The sequence below is a fragment of the Oncorhynchus gorbuscha genome, unplaced genomic scaffold, assembly GCF_021184085.1.
Source record: "Oncorhynchus gorbuscha isolate QuinsamMale2020 ecotype Even-year unplaced genomic scaffold, OgorEven_v1.0 Un_scaffold_1464, whole genome shotgun sequence".
Taxonomy (NCBI): domain Eukaryota; kingdom Metazoa; phylum Chordata; class Actinopteri; order Salmoniformes; family Salmonidae; genus Oncorhynchus; species Oncorhynchus gorbuscha.
Genome location: NW_025746237.1, coordinates 1 through 19839, shown reverse-complemented (window position 1 = coordinate 19839; position 19839 = coordinate 1). Strand labels below are relative to the sequence as shown.

The 19839-nt window shown below is 46.5% G+C and overlaps 2 protein-coding genes across 6 annotated transcripts in view; one reads left to right on the top strand and one right to left on the bottom strand.

Moving 5' to 3' along the window:
* The window catches only part of LOC124022875 (coronin-7-like), an 87887-nt gene extending 70752 nt beyond the window's left edge, over positions 1–17135 (bottom strand). For 3 of the 5 annotated variants that reach the window (XM_046337565.1, XM_046337566.1, XM_046337564.1), the window contains exons 1-6: positions 16723–17132; positions 14460–14556; positions 13998–14078; positions 8471–8541; positions 4939–5125; positions 3400–3476 (exon numbers count right to left, since the gene is read on the bottom strand). In XM_046337565.1, coding sequence (XP_046193521.1) covers positions 3400–3476; positions 4939–5125; positions 8471–8541; positions 13998–14078; positions 14460–14556; positions 16723–16782 — 573 coding nt within the window. In that variant the 5' untranslated portion in view covers positions 16783–17132. Of the gene's footprint in view, positions 1–3399; positions 3477–4938; positions 5126–8470; positions 8542–13997; positions 14079–14459; positions 14557–16722 lie in introns of all 5 variants that reach the window. The other 2 variants (XM_046337562.1, XM_046337563.1) reach the window with 1 other exon arrangement.
* Positions 17136–17200: 65 nt separating this feature from the next.
* LOC124022874 (dnaJ homolog subfamily A member 3, mitochondrial-like) lies at positions 17201–19756 on the top strand. Its single transcript, XM_046337560.1, has 6 exons — positions 17201–17442; positions 18064–18200; positions 18310–18393; positions 18664–18876; positions 19167–19319; positions 19517–19756. The coding sequence occupies exons 1-6, from the start codon at positions 17235–17237 to the stop codon at positions 19739–19741; spliced, it is 1020 nt and encodes a 339-aa protein (XP_046193516.1). The 5' UTR covers positions 17201–17234; the 3' UTR covers positions 19742–19756.
* The last annotated feature ends 83 nt before the right edge of the window (positions 19757–19839 follow it).

Genomic DNA, 19839 nt, shown 5'->3' with positions numbered 1-19839 from the left:
TGTCAATACACACGGACTCTGACATTGCTCGTTCTGATATTTCTTAATGTCTTTTTCATTTAGGGGATTTGTGTGTATTGTTCGGTATTACTGCACTGTTTGAGCTATGAACATAAGCATCTCACTGCACCTGCGATAACATCTGCTAAATATACAGTATGTACATGTAATTTAACTTGTAGATCAGTGATTCCGCACAGTACAACCGTAATGTAGTAGATGTCAAACACACACATTATGTGAACCTCTTCTGCTATTGTTTGCCACTAGAGAGTTGGGAAGTATTTAAGACACAACACATAAGATTGAAAGAGAGGTTGCTATGTGAAATCGTCCTTGATAGTGTCATGACGTTGGCCTGGGGGCAGGTTTATGACAGTCCTAAATACCTCTTCCCCCCTTTTTTCCTCTCTCTAACCTACTGAGGTTACATTTGCAAAACCCTTGGTTAGCTCAATCAGGTGATTAATTACGAATAAATTATTTCATTGAATAGCATGTCATATCACTTAATATGGCATAGCCAAAGACACGACAATAGATAGCAACCTCTCTATGTGACAAACCTTTATCGTAGGATCCCATTGAAAAGTAGTTCACAATATGTGAACATGCACTTTCTGCCATCGTTCTGCCAATCCAAGCGCGGCCCACGCTTGGATTGCGTCCTACCTGACAGGTCGCTCCTACCAGGTGGCGTGGCGAGAATCTGTCTCACCACGCGCTCTCACCACTGGTGTCCCCCAGGGCTCTGTTCTAGGCCCTCTCCTATTCTCGCTATACACCAAGTCACTTGGCTCTGTCATAACCTCACATGGTCTCTCCTATCATTGCTATGCAGACGACACACAATCTTCTCCTTTCCCCCTTCTGATGACCAGGTGGCGAATCGCATCTCTGCATGTCTGGCAGACATATCAGTGTGGATGACGGATCACCACCTCAAGCTGAACCTCGGCAAGACGGAGCTGCTCTTCCTCCCGGGGAAGGACTGCCCGTTCCATGATCTCGCCATCACGGTTGACAACTCCATTGTGTCCTCCTCCCAGAGCGCTAAGAACCTTGGCGTGATCCTGGACAACACCCTGTAGTTCTCAACCAACATCAAGGCGGTGGCCCGTTCCTGTAGGTTCATGCTCTACAACATCCGCAGAGTACGACCCTGCCTCACACAGGAAGCGGCGCAGGTCCTAATCCAGGCACTTGTCATCTCCCGTCTGGATTACTGCAACTCGCTGTTGGCTGGGCTCCCTGCCTGTGCCATTAAACCCCTACAACTCATCCAGAACGCCGCAGCCCGTCTGGTGTTCAACCTTCCCAAGTTCTCTCACGTCACCCCGCTCCTCCGTTCTCTCCACTGGCTTCCAGTTGAAGCTCGCATCCGCTACAAGACCATGGTGCTTGCCTACGGAGCTGTGAGGGGAACGGCACCTCAGTACCTCCAGGCTCTGATCAGGCCCTACACCCAAACAAGGGCACTGCGTTCATCCACCTCTGGCCTGCTCGCCTCCCTACCACTGAGGAAGTACAGCTCCCGCTCAGCCCAGTCAAAACTGTTCGCTGCTCTGGCCCCCCAATGGTGGAACAAACTCCCTCATGACGCCAGGACAGCGGAGTCAATCACCACCTTCCGGAGACACCTGAAACCCCACCTCTTTAAGGAATACCTAGGATAGGATAAGTAATCCCTCTCACCCCCCTTTAAGATTTAGATGCACTATTGTAAAGTGACTGTTCCACTGGATGTCATAAGGTGAATGCCCCAATTTGTAAGTCGCTCTGGATAAGAGCGTCTGCTAAATGACTTAAATGTAAATGTAATGTTTTCTATCCAGCTCCTGTGCTATCCAGCTCCTGTGCTATCCAGCTCCTGTGCTATCCAGCCAGTCTTTCAAAGATCATTCATAAAAATCCAAATAACTTCACAGATCTTCATTGTAGAGTTTAAATACAGTCTCCCATGCTCGTTCAATGAACCATAAACAATAAATGAACATGCACCTGTGGAACGGTCGTTAAGACACTAACAGCTTACAGACGGTAGGCAATTAAGGTCACAGTTATGAAAATTTAGGACACTAGATGAGGCCTTTCTACTGACTCTGAAAACACCAAAAGAAAGATGTCCAGGGTCCCTACTCATCTGCGTGAACGTGCCTTAGGCATGCTGCAAGGAGGCATGAGGACTGCAGGTGTGGCCAGGGCAATAAATTTCAATGTCCGTACTGTGAGACGCCTAAGACAGCGCTACAGGGAGACAGGATGGACAGCTGATCGTCCTCACAGTGGCAGACCGCGTGTAACAACACCTGCACAGGATCGGTACAGCCGAACAGTATACCTGCGGGACAGGTACAACAACAACTGCCCGAGTTACACCAGGATGCACAATCCCTCCATCAGTGCTCTGACTATCAACAATAAGATGAGAGAGGCTGGACTAAGGGCTTGTAGGCATGTTGTAAGGCAGGTCCTCACCAGACATCACCGGCAACAATGTCACTTATGGTCACAAACCTACCGTGGCTGGACCAAACAGGACTGGCAAAAAGTGCTCTTCACTAACGAGTCACCGTTTTGTATCACCAGGGGTGATGGTCGGGTTCGCGTTTAACGTTAAAGGAATGAGTGTTACACCGAGGCCTGTACTCTGGAGCGGGATCTATTTGGAGGTGGAGGGTCTGTCATGGTCTGGAGCAGTGTGTCACAGCATCATCGGACTGGGCTTGTTGTGATTGCAGGCAATCTCAACGCTGTGCGTTACAGGGAAGACATCCTCCTCCCTCATGTGGTAACCTTCCTGCAGGCTCATCCTGACATGACCCTCCAGCATGACAATGCCACCAGCCATACTGATCGTTCTGTGTGTGATTTCCTGCAAGACAGGAATGTCAGTGTTCTGCCATGGCGAGCGAAGAGCCCGTATCTCAATCCCATTGAGCATGTCTGGGACCTGTTGGAATGGAGGGTGAAGGCTAGGGCCATTTCCCCCAGAAATGTCCAGGAACTTACAGGTGCCATGGTGGAAGAGTGGGGTAACATCTCACACCAAGAACTGGCAAATCTGGTGCAGTCCATGAGGAGGAGGATGCACTGCAGTACTTAATGCAGCTGGTGGCCACACCAGATAATGACTGTTAATTTTGATTTGACCCCCCTTTGTTCAGGGACACATTATTCCATTTCTGTTAGTCACATGTCTGTGGAACTTGTTCAGTTTATGTCTCAGTTGTTGAATCTGGTTGTGTTCATACCAATATTTACACGTGTTAAGCTGAAAATAAACACAGTTGACAGTGAGAGGATGTTTCTTTTTCTGCTGAGGTTATATTTAGATGTACTGTACATGACAATAATAGTTCCTGTCTGGCCTCAGTATGTACTGTAGGACTGACTCACCTTGCAGGAGGAAGCCAACAGGGAGCCGTCCTGTTTCCAGCTAAGACTCTGCAGCTGATCACCGTGCGGCTCCAGAGCTACAGACAGAAACACAGGTCAGCGATCAAGAGACTGGTCAGCTCAGCCCGCAGGTTATCACATGGAAGGTCAAGGAAAGGTCACAGGGAGGTCAACAGCACAGGTTAACAAGACCAGGAAAAACAAAGTACATAAAGAACAGATTCAGGATGAATAGACAAAGAAAAGAAAGCACAGGTAGAAACACAGGACAGGTGATGCCCAGACAGGGGACAGGTGCAGCCAAAACACGGGACAGGTGGGGCCAAGACACAGGACAGGTGAAGCCAAGACACGGGACAGGTGAGGCCAAGACACGGGACAGGTGACGCCAAGACACAGGACAGGTGAGGCCAAGACACAGGACAGTAGAGGCCAAGACACAGGACAGGTGGGGCAAAGACACGGGACAGGTGCAGCCCAGACACAGGACAGGTGCAGCCCAGACACGGGACAGGTGCGGCCCAGACACGGGACAGGTGCGGCCCAGACACGGGACAGGTGAGGCCCAGACACGGGACAGGTGTGGCCAAGACACGGGACAGGTGTGGCCAAGACACGGGACAGGTGAAGCCAAGACACGGGACAGGTGAAGCCAAGACACGGGACAGGTGAAGCCAAGACACGGGACAGGTGAAGCCAAGACACGGGACAGGTGAGGCCAAGACACGGGACAGATGAGGCCAAGACACGGGACAGGTGAGGCCAAGACACAGGACAGGTGAGGCCAAGACACGGGACAGGTGCAGCCCAGACACGGGACAGGTGCAGCCCAGACACGGGACAGGTGTCGCCAAGACACGGGACAGGTGCAGCCAAGACACAGGACAGGTGCAGCCCAGACACAGGACAGGTACAGCCCAGACACAGGACAGGTACAGCCCAGACACGGGACAGGTGTCGCCAAGACACGGGACAGGTGCAGCCAAGACACAGGACAGGTGCAGCCCAGACACAGGACAGGTACAGCCCAGACACAGGACAGGTACAGCCCAGACACAGGACAGGTGCAGCCCAGACACTGCATCGCAGTACTAGCTGTGCCACTAGAGATATTGGTTCAAGTCCAGGCTGTCACCCGGCCGCAACCAGGCAACCATCAGGCAGAGTCGTCTGGGTTTGGGGAGGGTTTGGCCATCACGCACTCCTGTGGCGGGCCGGGCGCAATGCACGCTGACACGGTCGCCTGGTGTACAGTGTTTCCTCCGACACATTGGTGCGGCTGGCTTCCAGGTTAATGCCGTTGTCATCTATGCCATCTACTGTCGTTGTGTCAAGAAGCAGTGTGGCTTGATTGGGTTGTGTACTGTATTGATCCATTTGTGAGTGATTTTGAGTGCGTGTGTGTTCATCATTCATGCATGTGTGTTTGTGTGCATTCCTTCAATCATTCCTTCAGTCTATAAGAGAGCATGCATTCATGCATCCACCATTCTTTCATGCCTGCATAGTGTAAAGCTCCTCTCCTCCAGTGTCTCCTACCTGCTAGTGGTGATTGTTGGCAGCTGGTGTCCCAGAGCTGGGCTGTCTTGGTGGAGCCCACAGCCAGCAGGCCAGAGGAGGTGGGGTGGAAGGCGACCAGCTCCAGACGACCCTCTCCGGGACACAGGGTCACCTCCGCCCCCCCGGGCTGCTCCTGTTCTGGTTCACACACACGCCACAGCTTCACCTGCATGGACACACACCAGGCCAAGAAAGCATGTTTTTAGTGACCTTGTTGTGCTGAGTAAAAGAGACACACACACGCACACACACACACACACACACACACACACACACACACACACACACACACACACACACACACACACACACACACACACACACACACACACACACACACACACACACACACACACACACACACACACACACACACACACACACGAGTGTCAGGTGAACAGGCTCTCAATCAGACATGAAGACAGTGACATACACAATAATTAGTATGTGGACCCCTTCATATTCGTGGATTCGGCTATTTCAGCCACACCCACTGCTGACAGGTGTATAAAATCAAGCATACAGCCATGCAATCTGAATAGACAAACATTGGCAGTAGAATGGCCTTACTCAAGAGCTCAGTGACTTTCAACGTGGCATCGTCATAGGATGCCACCTTCCCAATAAGTCAGTTTGTCAAATGTATGCCTTTCTAGATCAGCCCCAGGCAACTGTAAGTGCTGTTATTGTGAAGTGGAAATGTCGATGAATAACAACGGCTCAGCCGCGAAGTGGTTGGTCACACAAGCTCACAGAACGGGACTGTGGCGTGCTAAAGTGCGTAAAATCGTCAGTTCACAGTTGCAACACTCACTACCTGAGTTCCAAACTGCCTCGAAACAACGTCAGCACAAGAACTGTTCGTCGGGAGCTTCATGAACTGGGTTTCCATGGTCCAGCAGCCGCACACAAGCCTAAGATCACCATGCCAAGCGTCGGCTGGAGTGGTGTAAAGCCTGCCGCCATTGGACTCTGGAGCAGTGGAAACATGTTCTCTTGAATGATGCTTCACCATCTGGCAGTCCAACCGACAAATCTGGGTTTGAGAAACGCTCCCTACCCGAATGTATAGTGCCAACTGTAAAGCCTGGTGGAGGAGGAATAATGGTCTGGGGCTGTTTTTCATGGTTCGGGCTCAGCCCCTTAGTTCAAGTGAAGGGAACTCTTAGCTACAGCATTGAGGAAGGCCCTTTCCTGTTTCAGCATGACAATGCCCCGGTGCACAAAGCGCGATACATACAGAAATGGTTTGTTGAGATCGGTGTGGAAGAACTTCACTGGCCGACACAGAGCCCTGACCTCAACGCCATTGAGGGATGAATGGGAACACCGACTGCGAAAGTATTATACACATGTAAATGTAACATATGCATATGTCTATCTAATGTTAGAGAGAAGGTTGAGGTTTGTATCTTGCTCCATGTCAGTAGGTCATTGAAGGCAATGACTTAAACTGACTTAAGCTGATCCCTTCACCCCAGCTACACTCACTGAACGTTCGTACCCCAGCTACACTCACTGAACGTTCGTACCCCAGCTACACTCACTGAACGTTCGTACCCCAGCTACACTCACTGAACGTTCGTACCCCAGCTACACTCACTGAACGTTCGTACCCCAGCTACACTCACTGAACGTTCGTACCACTCAGCGCTACACTCACTGAACGTTCGTACCCCAGCTACACTCACTGAACGTTCGTACCCCAGCTACACTCACTGAACGTTCGTACCCCAGCTACACTCACTGAACGTTCAAACGCCAGCTACAATCACTAAACGTTCAAACCCCAGCTACACTCACTGAACGTTCAAACCCCAGCTACACTCACTGAACGTTCAAACCCCAGCTACACTCACTGAACGTTCAAACCCCAGCTACACTCACTGAACTAGGACTCCTGACACCTGGACCATGTTCTCACTACTAGGACTCCTGACACCTGGACCATGTTCTCACTACTAGGACTCCTGACACCTGGACCATGTTCTCACTACTAGGACTCCTGACACCGGGACCATGTTCTCACTACTAGGACTCCTGACACCGGGACCATGTTCTCACTACCGGGACTCCTGACACCTGGACAATGTTCTCACTACTAGGACTCCAGACACCTGGACCATGTTCTCACTACTAGGACTCCAGACACCTGGACCATGTTCTTACTACTAGGACTCCAGACACCTGGACCATGTTCTCACTACTAGAACTACAGACACCTGGACCATGTTCTCACTACTAGGACTCCTGACACCTGGACCATGTTCTCACTACTAGGACTCCTGACACCGGGACCATGTTCTCACTACTAGGACTCCAGACACCTGGACCATGTTCTCACTACTAGGACTCATGACACCTGGACCATGTTCTCACTACTAGGACTCATGACACCTGGACCATGTTCTCACTACTAGGACTCCAGACACCTGGACCATGTTCTTACTACTAGGACTCCAGACACCTGGACCATGTTCTCACTACTAGAACTACAGACACCTGGACCATGTTCTTACTACTAGGACTCCTGACACCAGGACTGGGGAACCAAGTGGTATACAGCTGCAGATACAGGATTTAATCCAGCAATAAGGTGGTAAATTGGAATCTTTTAAATGCCACCTGGGGCCTGTTTTATTATTTTATTTAACTAGGCAAGTCAGGTAAGAACAAATTCTTATTTACAATGATGGCCTCCCCCGGCCAAACCCAGACGACGCTGGGCCAATTATGCGCAGCCCTATGGGACTCCCAATCACGGCAGGATGTGATGCAGCCTGGATTCGAACCAGGTACTACAGTGACGCCTCTTGCACTGAGATGAAGTGTCTTAGACCACTGCCACTCAGGAGCACAAAGCATGGCAAAAGCGATGACAAAGTCTTAAAACAGGGTGTGTGTGTGTGTGTGTGTGTGTGTGTGTGTGTGTGTGTGTGTGTGTGTGTGTGTGTGTGTGTGTGTGTGTGTGTGTGTGTGTGTGTGTGTGTGTGTGTGTGTGTGTGTGTGTGTGTGTGTGTTGACGTCTGTGTGTGTTTCTCAGCACAACAAGGTGACTAAAACAATATGTCTTTTTGGCAGCAGATGAAAGCTGGGAATATAAAGTATCCTAGCTGAGCTCAGGGCTCCTCTACATATGCTGGGTACTTTACTGTGCACTGAGGCTTTGGCTCAGTGTGGCTGTACATGTGTTTACTCAGCTCTCCGAGGCAGACCCTGCTGCTGAGTCTGCATACACACTCACACATGGACTCTGAGTGACTTCAAAAGGTTTCTTTCCACATAACAACAGTCAATGCAATTCATTTTTTCATCCAGATGTGTCAGAGCCCTCGTTCCTAAAGATACAAACAACTGTTCATGAGTCATGACTCATCTTATAGTTAGGTGAAAGGTCAAGAGGAAGGAAGGAAAGAATGAAGGACATTTAAAACAAAAATGAAGACAGGGCCTTAAAGGAATGAGGACAGGGCCTTAGAGGAATGAGGACCGAGAGACAGGAGGGCCTCACCGTTTCATCTGCAGAACAGGTAGCCAGGAGATTATCATCAAACGGAGAGAAGTCCAAATCAGTTATCAGATCTGAGAGAGAGACAGAGAGAGGACAAATCAGTTATCAGATCTGAGAGAGAGACAGAGAGAGAGGACAAATCAGTTATCAGATCTGAGAGAGAGACAGAGAGAGAGAGAGAGAGAGAGAGAGAGAGGACAAATCAGTTATCAGATCTGAGAGAGAGGACAAATCAGTTATCAGATCTGAGAGAGAGACAGAGAGAGAGAGAGAGAGAGAGAGAGAGAGGACAAATCAGTTATCAGATCTGAGAGAGAGGACAAATCAGTTATCAGATCTGAGAGAGAGACAGAGAGAGGACAAATCAGTTATCAGATCTGAGACAGAGAGGACAAATCAGTTATCAGATCTGAGACAGAGAGGACAAATCAGTTATCAGATCTGAGACAGAGAGAGGACAAATCAGTTATCAGATCTGAGACAGAGAGAGGACAAATCAGTTATCAGATCTGAGACAGAGAGAGGACAAATCAGTTATCAGATCTGAGAGAGAGACAGAGAGAGGACAAATCAGTTATCAGATCTGAGAGAGAGACAGAGAGAGGACAAATCAGTTATCAGATCTGAGAGAGAGACAGAGAGAGAGGACAAATCAGTTATCAGATCAGAGAGAGAGACAGAGAGAGGACAAATCAGTTATCAGATCTGAGAGAGAGACAGAGAGAGGACAAATCAGTTATCAGATCAGAGAGAGAGACAGAGAGAGGACAAATCAGTTATCAGATCTGAGAGAGAGAGAGAGGACAAATCAGTTATCAGATCAGAGAGAGAGAGAGAGAGAGGACAAATCAGTTATCAGATCAGAGAGAGAGAGAGAGACAGAGAGGACAAATCAGTTATCAGATCAGAGAGAGAGAGAGAGAGAGAGGACAAATCAGTTATCAGATCAGAGAGAGAGAGAGAGAGAGAGGACAAATCAGTTATCAGATCTGAGAGAGAGAGAGACAGAGAGGACAAATCAGTTATCAGATCTGAGAGAGAGAGAGACAGAGAGGACAAATCAGTTATCAGATCTGAGAGAGAGACAGAGAGAGGACAAATCAGTTATCAGATCTGAGAGAGAGAGAGACAGAGAGGACAAATCAGTTATCAGATCTGAGAGAGAGACAGAGAGAGGACAAATCAGTTATCAGATCTGAGAGAGAGACAGAGAGAGGACAAATCAGTTATCAGATCTGAGAGAGAGACAGAGAGAGGACAAATCAGTTATCAGATCTGAGAGAGAGACAGAGAGGACAAATCAGTTATCAGATCTGAGAGAGAGAGGACAAATCAGTTATCAGATCTGAGAGAGAGACAGAGAGAGAGAGAGAGAGGACAAATCAGTTATCAGATCTGAGAGAGAGAGAGAGACAGAGAGAGGACAAATCAGTTATCAGATCTGAGAGAGAGACAGAGAGAGGACAAATCAGTTATCAGATCTGAGAGAGAGACAGAGAGAGGACAAATCAGTTATCAGATCTGAGAGAGAGACAGAGAGAGACAGAGAGAGGACAAATCAGTTATCAGATCTGAGAGAGAGACAGAGAGAGGACAAATCAGTTATCAGATCAGAGAGAGAGACAGAGAGAGGACAAATCAGTTATCAGATCAGAGAGAGAGAGAGAGAGAGGACAAATCAGTTATCAGATCTGAGAGAGAGACAGAGAGAGGACAAATCAGTTATCAGATCTGAGAGAGAGACAGAGAGAGGACAAATCAGTTATCAGATCTGAGAGAGAGACAGAGAGAGAGGACAAATCAGTTATCAGATCTGAGAGAGAGACAGAGAGAGGACAAATCAGTTATCAGATCTGAGAGAGAGACAGAGAGAGAGAGAGGACAAATCAGTTATCAGATCTGAGAGAGAGAGAGAGACAAATCAGTTATCAGATCTGAGAGAGAGACAGAGAGAGAGAGAGAGAGAGAGAGAGAGAGAGAGAGAGAGGACAAATCAGTTATCAGATCTGAGAGAGAGACAGAGAGAGGACAAATCAGTTATCAGATCTGAGAGAGAGACAGAGAGAGAGAGAGAGAGAGAGAGAGAGAGAGAGAGAGAGAGAGAGAGAGAGAGAGAGAGAGAGAGAGGACAAATCAGTTATCAGATCTGAGAGAGAGACAGAGAGAGAGAGAGAGAGAGAGAGAGACAAATCAGTTATCAGATCTGAGAGAGAGAGGACAAATCAGTTATCAGATCTGAGAGAGAGACAGAGAGAGGACAAATCAGTTATCAGATCTGAGAGAGAGACAGAGAGAGGACAAATCAGTTATCAGATCTGAGAGAGAGACAGAGAGAGACAGAGAGAGGACAAATCAGTTATCAGATCTGAGAGAGAGACAGAGAGAGGACAAATCAGTTATCAGATCTGAGAGAGAGACAGAGAGAGGACAAATCAGTTATCAGATCTGAGAGAGAGACAGAGAGAGGACAAATCAGTTATCAGATCTGAGAGAGAGACAGAGAGAGAGACAAATCAGTTATCAGATCTGAGAGAGAGAAACAGAGAGAGAGGACAAATCAGTTATCAGATCAGAGAGAGAGAGAGAGAGAGAGGACAAATCAGTTATCAGATCTGAGAGAGAGACAGAGAGAGGACAAATCAGTTATCAGATCAGAGAGAGAGAGAGACAGAGAGGACAAATCAGTTATCAGATCTGAGAGAGAGACAGAGAGAGGACAAATCAGTTATCAGATCTGAGAGAGAGAGAGGACAAATCAGTTATCAGATCTGAGAGAGAGACAGAGAGAGAGAGAGAGAGAGAGAGAGAGAGAGAGAGAGAGAGAGAGGACAAATCAGTTATCAGATCTGAGAGAGAGACAGAGAGAGAGAGAGAGAGAGAGAGAGAGGACAAATCAGTTATCAGATCTGAGAGAGAGACAGAGAGAGACAGAGAGAGGACAAATCAGTTATCAGATCTGAGAGAGAGGACAAATCAGTTATCAGATCTGAGAGAGAGACAGAGAGAGGACAAATCAGTTATCAGATCTGAGAGAGAGACAGAGAGAGACAGAGAGAGGACAAATCAGTTATCAGATCTGAGAGAGAGACAGAGAGAGGACAAATCAGTTATCAGATCTGAGAGAGAGACAGAGAGAGGACAAATCAGTTATCAGATCTGAGAGAGAGAGGACAAATCAGTTATCAGATCAGAGAGACAGAGAGAGGACAAATCAGTTATCAGATCTGAGAGAGAGACAGAAGAGACAAATCAGTTATCAGATCTGAGAGAGAGACAGAGAGAGGACAAATCAGTTATCAGATCTGAGAGAGAGACAGAGAGAGGACAAATCAGTTATCAGATCTGAGAGAGAGACAGAGAGAGAGAGAGACAGAGAGAGGACAAATCAGTTATCAGATCTGAGAGAGAGAGAGAGAGGACAAATCAGTTATCAGATCAGAGAGAGAGAGAGAGGACAAATCAGTTATCAGATCTGAGAGAGAGACAGAGAGAGGACAAATCAGTTATCAGATCTGAGAGAGAGAGAGAGAGAGAGACAAATCAGTTATCAGATCTGAGAGAGAGAGAGAGAGAGAGAATCAGATCAGATCTGAGAGAGAGAGAGAGGACAAATCAGTTATCAGATCTGAGAGAGAGACAGAGAGGACAAATCAGTTATCAGATCTGAGAGAGAGACAGAGAGAGGACAAATCAGTTATCAGATCTGAGAGAGAGAGAGAGAGAGAGAGAGAGAGAGAGAAATCAGTTATCAGATCTGAGAGAGAGACAGAGAGGACAAATCAGTTATCAGATCTGAGAGAGAGACAGAGAGAGGACAAATCAGTTATCAGATCTGAGAGAGAGACAGAGAGACAGAGACAAATCAGTTATCAGATCTGAGAGAGAGAAACAGAGAGAGGACAAATCAGTTATCAGATCTGAGAGAGAGACAGAGAGAAGTCCAAATCAGTTATCAAATCCGAGAGAGAGAGATATTATCTACCTCACTTGCTTTGGCAATGTTAACACATGTTTCCCATGCCAATAAAGCCCTTGAATTGAAATTGAATTGAATTGAAATGAGAGAGAGGACAAACAAGAGATTTAGGTCACAGGTTTAAGGGTTTATTTGAGAACAATGGCATTCCTCTTGTGATCACTTGGATAAGTTAAAAGTCCAATGCAGCAGTTTTTGTCACAATATCAAATCACTTCTGGGGAACAATTAAGTAGCTTACTGTGATTGGTTTCAATTAAAATGGTCAAAAAGAAACAAAAGCTTCTTAACAAAGAGCAATTTCTCAAGGAAGAATTTAGCTCGGACAGTCTGGGAATGGTCTGAGTGGGGAGGGGGAAACTAAAAACTAGTGGTTATTGGCAGAGAGGTTTGGAACCATCTTTCTTATTGGTAAATGAACAAACTTCCCGCCTGATAATGTCACCAGACAGGCCAAAACGCCATCCCACCAAAACAGGCTGAAATTCCAGGTGGTCTTTCCAAACAGCTCTTACACTAAAAGGGCATTATAATCATTTTCACAATTTCAGAGTATTATCCAACCTCCTAGTGTGGAAATATATATAAAACACAGGAAATCACATTTTGGACTGGACCTTTAATAAACTGGTCTTGTTAAAAAGCAGACAAAAGGGAGTGTGTTCGATAAAGGTTGAAACATCTTAACCCTGGTCTCTCACGTTTAAAACCACTTTAGACCAAGAGGAAATTCCCTTTTGGGACCATGGGCAACCATGTACCTGACTCATGTTCACTACACCTAGTTCCAGATCTGGTTGTAACTGTCTACCTAACTCCTTTGGTCGGGAGTCGTGACAATGACCATAGCAGTTGGCAAGACAGACAGACCGCACAATAATTTATCTGGGATTGTACTAAAACGTACTCTTGGTAATAATATGAAATATTAAAGATGCACGATGCAGAAATGGCTGCGCCGTGTCCTGGTTGCTAAAATTATAATAGTTCACTTAATTGCAGTTTATGTGACAAAAACAAACAAGTGTAGTGTACAGAGTCATTATACCATCTAAACCACTGCGAAACATTTTACATAACTAAAAATATTGTATTTCCAGCTGTTTCAAGCAAAAGACGAAAACAAAACTTAATGGGAAGCATAGAAATAGCTCACATAGAACAGATCTACTTATTCTTCCTTTAAATGCAAATGACAGATCTATAATACACATTTCTACATGAATTTGTTTATTGTTTAGGTCGCCCAAATTGTTACATATTGCAGCTTTAAGAAATGTAAAACAACAGAGAGAGAAAAAAGAGAGTTGTGATGAGTGGATAGTGTCTGGCGCTTGTGAAGGAAGGATTTTACAATGACGGCCTACCACAGCCAAACCCTCCATTAACCCGGACAACGCTGGGCAAATGGGACTCCCCATCACGGCAGGTTGTGATACAGCCCGGGATCTAACCCAGGTCTGTAGTGATGCCTCTAGCACTGAGAGGCAGAGCCTTAGACCACTGCGCCACTCAGGAAAAAAGAATGAAAAGTGGATAGAGGGATCTTACCAGCATGACATGGGATCACAGTCACTGTCCACTTGCCATCAGACCCTGGTTCCACAGAGGTGAGGCCGAGCATTCCTCCACCTGGTGACAAGACACACACACAAGAGACAGACAGCATGATCTATACAGTCTCTCTTTCATACTGATATGGCCTGCTCTAACAAAACAGATAGAGATATCTGCTCTGTGATGGCAATACCTGCTGACACACGCTTCAACAGACAGGTGAACTTACCAGACACAGACAGGTAAATATACCAGAGACAGACAGCATGACTCCTCATAACAGAGACAGAATATACTTAGTTGAACCCCAACCACATACCACTGTTGCCTGAATCACACTATAGGGCCAAAAGGATACCACATTCACCATAGTTGCTGGAATCATGCAGGAACTGACATTTAGAAAAGAAAGCACAGTATGGTTCTATAGTTGTCCTGACTCAGTCTTATCCTTACCAGCCTGGTCAGTGTTGAAGGCCACAAGCCTGGTGCTGGATTTGATGTGGTTCCCCTGAGAGGTGAAGGATCCTGCCCGGACATTACTGATCCAGCCCTGGACACAGGGGAAATTCACAGTGCATTAGGGGTAGGTGTGGTGGGACACTGGAGCTATCATTAGGAATATGACTTAAGCAACTGGCCATCAGATAAAACAAAGGTGATCGCAGCGGCCTAAAAGATGACACTGTCTAACGGTCATTATGAGTAGGCTATTTCTGACCTCCGCTAATATAATAGAGTAGGGACGAACATAATTGTTGCTATACTTGACAAGAAAACCATTAGAATGTTTCAGTTATTGGCTGTTCACTTAAATGCACGTCTATCCAACTGAGTGGGATCCTAAGCATTCCCTTGACAAGTCCACACAAGAGAATAGCAGCTAACACTCTTTTAGACACACACTGCTGAAGTGCAATGCCCTTCATTGTCATCCCAAAATAAACTGTGGATAACTTAAATACACAGGCAGAGCACACACACACTGCTTCTCCAAACACCCAAGATTCAGACTAACTGTCATAATAGGGAAGATTCAGACTAACTGTCATAATAAGGAAGATTCAGACTAACTGTCATAATAAGGAAGATTCAGACTAACTGTCATAATAGGGAAGATTCAGACTGTCATAATAGGGAAGATTCAGACTGTCATAATAGGGAAGATTCAGACTGTCATAATAGGGAAGATTCAGACTGTCATAATAGGGAAGATTCAGACTGTCATAATAGGGAAGATTCAGACTGTCATAATAGGGAAGATTCAGACTGTCATAATAAGGAAGATTCAGACTGTCATAATAAGGAAGATTCAGACTGTCATAATAAGGAAGATTCAGACTGTCATAATAAGAAAGATTCAGACTGTCATAATAGGGAAGATTCAGACTGTCATAATAAGGAAGATTCAGACTGTCATAATAAGGAAGATTCAGACTGTCATAATAAGGAAGATTCAGACTGTCATAATAAGAAAGATTCAGACTGTCATAATAGGGAAGATTCAGACTGTCATAATAGGGAAGATTCAGACTGTCATAATAGGGAAGATTCAGACTGTCATAATAAGGAAGATTCAGACTGTCATAATAAGGAAGATTCAGACTGTCATAATAAGAAAGATTCAGACTGTCATAATAAGGAAGAGGGTATCAGAGGGCATGTTGTTACACACACCCTCTGCCGTCCATGTTGAATCAGCAGAACGTTAAGGAAGTGGGAGCGACTCCCTGCATAGGCAGGAGCGCTGTGTGTTTCAATACCACTGCTGCCAAAACCGTTATGGGCTAACCATGTCAGACAACAGGCCTGAACACTGTCGCGGGCTCCGGCAGGGAAGGTACAGAGAGCACTTAGCAGCCCAGACAGTGTCTGACAGCCCAGCAAAACAGCTAGTTTCTCTCTCTCAGGAAACACACATTACTGCTCCACAGGCAGCCAGGCATAAAGAGAACAAGATGCCCATTCTCACTCACTCACTCCTTGGAGTTCTCCCTCTCTCCTAACATTTGAGATGCTGCTTTGAGTGTCGCTTTTCTGAGACAGTCCTCGTAACAGGATCAGAGATCCGCTCTGCAACTGGAACTCACTCACACTGTGAGACTGTGTGGAGGTTTGCTACATGGAGAATAAGCATCCAAGTAATGGTATGTTTCATAACCGATGGCATGACACCACTACTGTTTATCTTACTCACAGCCTACAGTCATTGGCTGACGGAGAGGAGCTTTGTTAAATGGCGTAGGGATACGCACTGTATGTACAGTGCACTTTAGAACTCAAATCTGAGCATTGCTGCTACATTGTAGAATGATGACCGGTTACAATGAGACCAGGAATTCTGATACATTCGAAACAATGTGTCTATTCAGTGATGCTGGGCATCACAGCCTGCCTATCTGTAACATCTGACCAATACGAACCGCTGTCAATTTCAAACGTGGAATTTGCATAGACTGCTGAAAGCTAGCTAGATAACAATAACCACATGGTTAACACTGTCACGTTAGCAGCCTTCGCGGTTTGCACTTGGTTTTCGTAGACTATTGTTTCTCTACCAATACACTCTTGCGATGCAGCAGCCTTCTGCAGATATGCAGGAAGTTCAATTTCCTCCAAACATTTTCAGACGTTCCCCAAAACACAACTCCATTCCGTCTTCTTCACTGTTGCTAAAAACCAATGCTGGCGAGGCTTTCTTGCAACGCTCATTACTTACATCTTTCTTGGCGATCTTCGGGGTGGTGTTTTTGAATTTGGAGGTCTTGAAACGATTCATTCTAGTCCCCTGAATTAACTTTCGTGCCTTCCGGGTATCTCTGTCTTGTTGATACTATCCAAAAAGAGCGAGCACTCAGCAGCACACTGCTTTTCAGATGACAGTTCTCGAGTTCAGCACTGTCACAACTCGCTGTACTGTGTGAGCGATTCAATCGACGATCGACTCAGACCCCTGTTTAGCTTCATCAATGATGATTGACCACGGTAAAATACAAATGTTTCTGTTTTTAATCGTAATTGCCGTGATTAAGAAGCGGACTACATGGGATACAACTGTTTAAATACTATTCCACAGTTTCTCAAGTACAGATGTTTCAACAGAGTGAAAGTTATTTTGCGAACATCTTGAAACAAAAAATAGATTTATTGACAGTCAACTCTTCTGCGCATGTCCGTGACACAACTTTAATTGCACATGCGCAGTCCCCGCTGAGTAACAGCAGTAAAGTAATGATGGCGTCCTCAGCGGTTCGCTGCTCCACACGTTGGATTACAGTTGCTGTGTCCTCTGGTCACCGTCGTGCTTGTTGTGCTCTGCCCCCTTCTTCCAATGGAGGCTCAAGAAGTCTGTCGACTTTTGGAGCACAGAAATTCTGGCCGGGAAGCAATGCAATGCGTGGTGGCACAGGGAATGCGTTGACATTGAGAGGGCTGTCAGGTGGGTGCACAGAGACGGCCTAACTAGCCAGCTAGGCGCTAGCGTTTCTCGTAGTTTCCATTCACCTTTTTGGACACAACTGACAGTCTCCAACAACAAAATTGACACCACGGTAACATTCCTAACGATACAACTGAAAGACAGACTAACCTTCGCTCGGCCCATAGCTGGCTAGATAACTAGCTAGTAGTTAGCTTATACGCATTCAAATTGCTGGAGGTGTTTGGTACTGTAGCAAGCCTGCATCTCCATAGCCATGGCAAGGAAAGTAATGTCAGATCACAGCACTGATGATCTTGAACGGACTGTCAGTAATAGCTACTGAACTGGACAGTCGAACATTGCGTTGAACTAGCTGTATCTGCATGATCCCTGATTAGCTAGCTATATATGCCAACTGACGTTTGCTAGAAATGTATTGGCCCAAGAGTTGATCATCACAGACAGCAGCTAACTATGTATTTGATTGAGTCCTCAGATATATCGAGCCCTGCTTAGTGTTATAGGTGAATTGTGAGTGTACAGGCCTGTAGCTACCTTGGAAATAGATGACAACAATTATAATCCACAGTCATGTTGCCAGGTGTAATCTACTCACAAGACCTTTCTTGGTAGTTCCAGGTGTTAAATCTCCCCATGTCATCTGCACACTGTCCTTCCACACAAGTGCCCCAGCCTCCAACAAACAGGACTTCTACACGGTGTTGGAGGTACCACGCACTGCCACCCAGAAAGAGATCAAGAAAGCGTATTATCAGGTGTGTGTGTGTGATCACTTTCTGTGTAGTGTTGACTTGCTGTATTGATCCTTAGCTGTCACCAATCACCACAGTGGTTGAAATAACTTTTGTTGCTGTCCCTCTTCAGATGGCTAAGAAGTATCACCCTGACACCAACAAGGAAGACCCTAAGGCCAAGGAGAAATTTGCTCAGCTGGCTGAAGCTTATGAGGTTTGGCTGACCTTCTTCAAAATGGGCTTCCCCTTTTAAGAAACTAAAATTAGATTAAAGGATAGCAATATTTCTGTGACTTGTGTAGCTGATGTGGAATCACTAGTTCGTTACTTTCCTAACCGGTTTCTTGGTACTATTTGATGTCACTCTGGAAGAAAGTGTCAGTTAATCAAGTAAACGAAACATCAGAACCACTTGACTCAATGAAGGAACTGCCTGGTCTTATTGGAGGACAGTGCATCTTACTTCCTGCTTTGTCCTCCCCAGGTGCTGAGTGACGAGGTGAAGAGGAAGCAGTATGACACGTGCGGGGTGGCAGGGTTCGACGCCAGCCAGGCGGGCGGTGGTGGACACCAGAAGTACTGGAGCGGACAGGCTAACAGCGTGGACCCAGAGGAACTGTTCCGCAAGATCTTTGGGGAGTTCTCTGGAAGCCGTGGCTTCGGCGACTTCAATGCCGTATTTGATCAGCCCCAGGAGGTATGTAGTTGGGATGCCATACTGCTTTTAGAACCAAGGGGTTTGGAGAAGGGGTTACGATTAGCCTAATCCCAGATCTGCTTGTGTTGTCTGTGCATGACAACCACCATATGAGTTGGCTATACAGCACAAACAGAAGTTGACTGCTCATTCAAGTCAATGTTCAGTGAGGTCATATTGAGTGAGCCCATGCCAGGAAGTAAAAGCAGGAAGCAATTACATTTTTTAGGAGCGTAAACTTTTTGTTAAAGACATCCAATATGAATCTCTTGTCCCTCCTTTCCTCCCAGTTTATCATGGAGCTGACGTTCACCCAAGCTGCCAAGGGGGTCAACAAAGAGATGGCGTTCAACACTGAGGCCAGCTGCCAGCGATGTGATGGTAAAGGGAGCGAGCCTGGCACCAAGGTTGTGCACTGCCACTACTGCAACGGCTCCGGCATGGTAGGTGACATGATGTGTGGCGTGAAGTGTTCGTGTCTCACGTGCTTGTCTCACGTGCTTGTCTCACGTGCTTGTCTCACGTGCTTGTCTCACGTGCTTGTCTCACGTGCTTGTCTCACGTGCTTGTCTCACGTGCTTGTCTCACGTGCTTGTCTCACGTGCTTGTCTCACGTGCTTGTGTGTTTTGCCCTGTACAGGAGACGGTGAACACGGGCCCCTTTGTGATGCGGTCGACATGCCGTCGGTGTAATGGGAAAGGCACTGTGATCTCCACCCCATGTAACTCCTGTCACGGGACCGGACAGACCAGACAGAAAAAGACAGTAATGGTCCCTGTCCCAGCAGGTGAGACACACCCACACACTGACTCTCACTCCTATACCTACCCAGTCTTATCTGGAATCTTTCAAAACAATTCTTGATCTAAACGTAGTATGCATTTTCTAATGTGCACCCACAGAGAGATCCAGGAGCAGCCTTCTCATCCCGAATCTCTTCCTTTTCTCATTAAGATCACTAA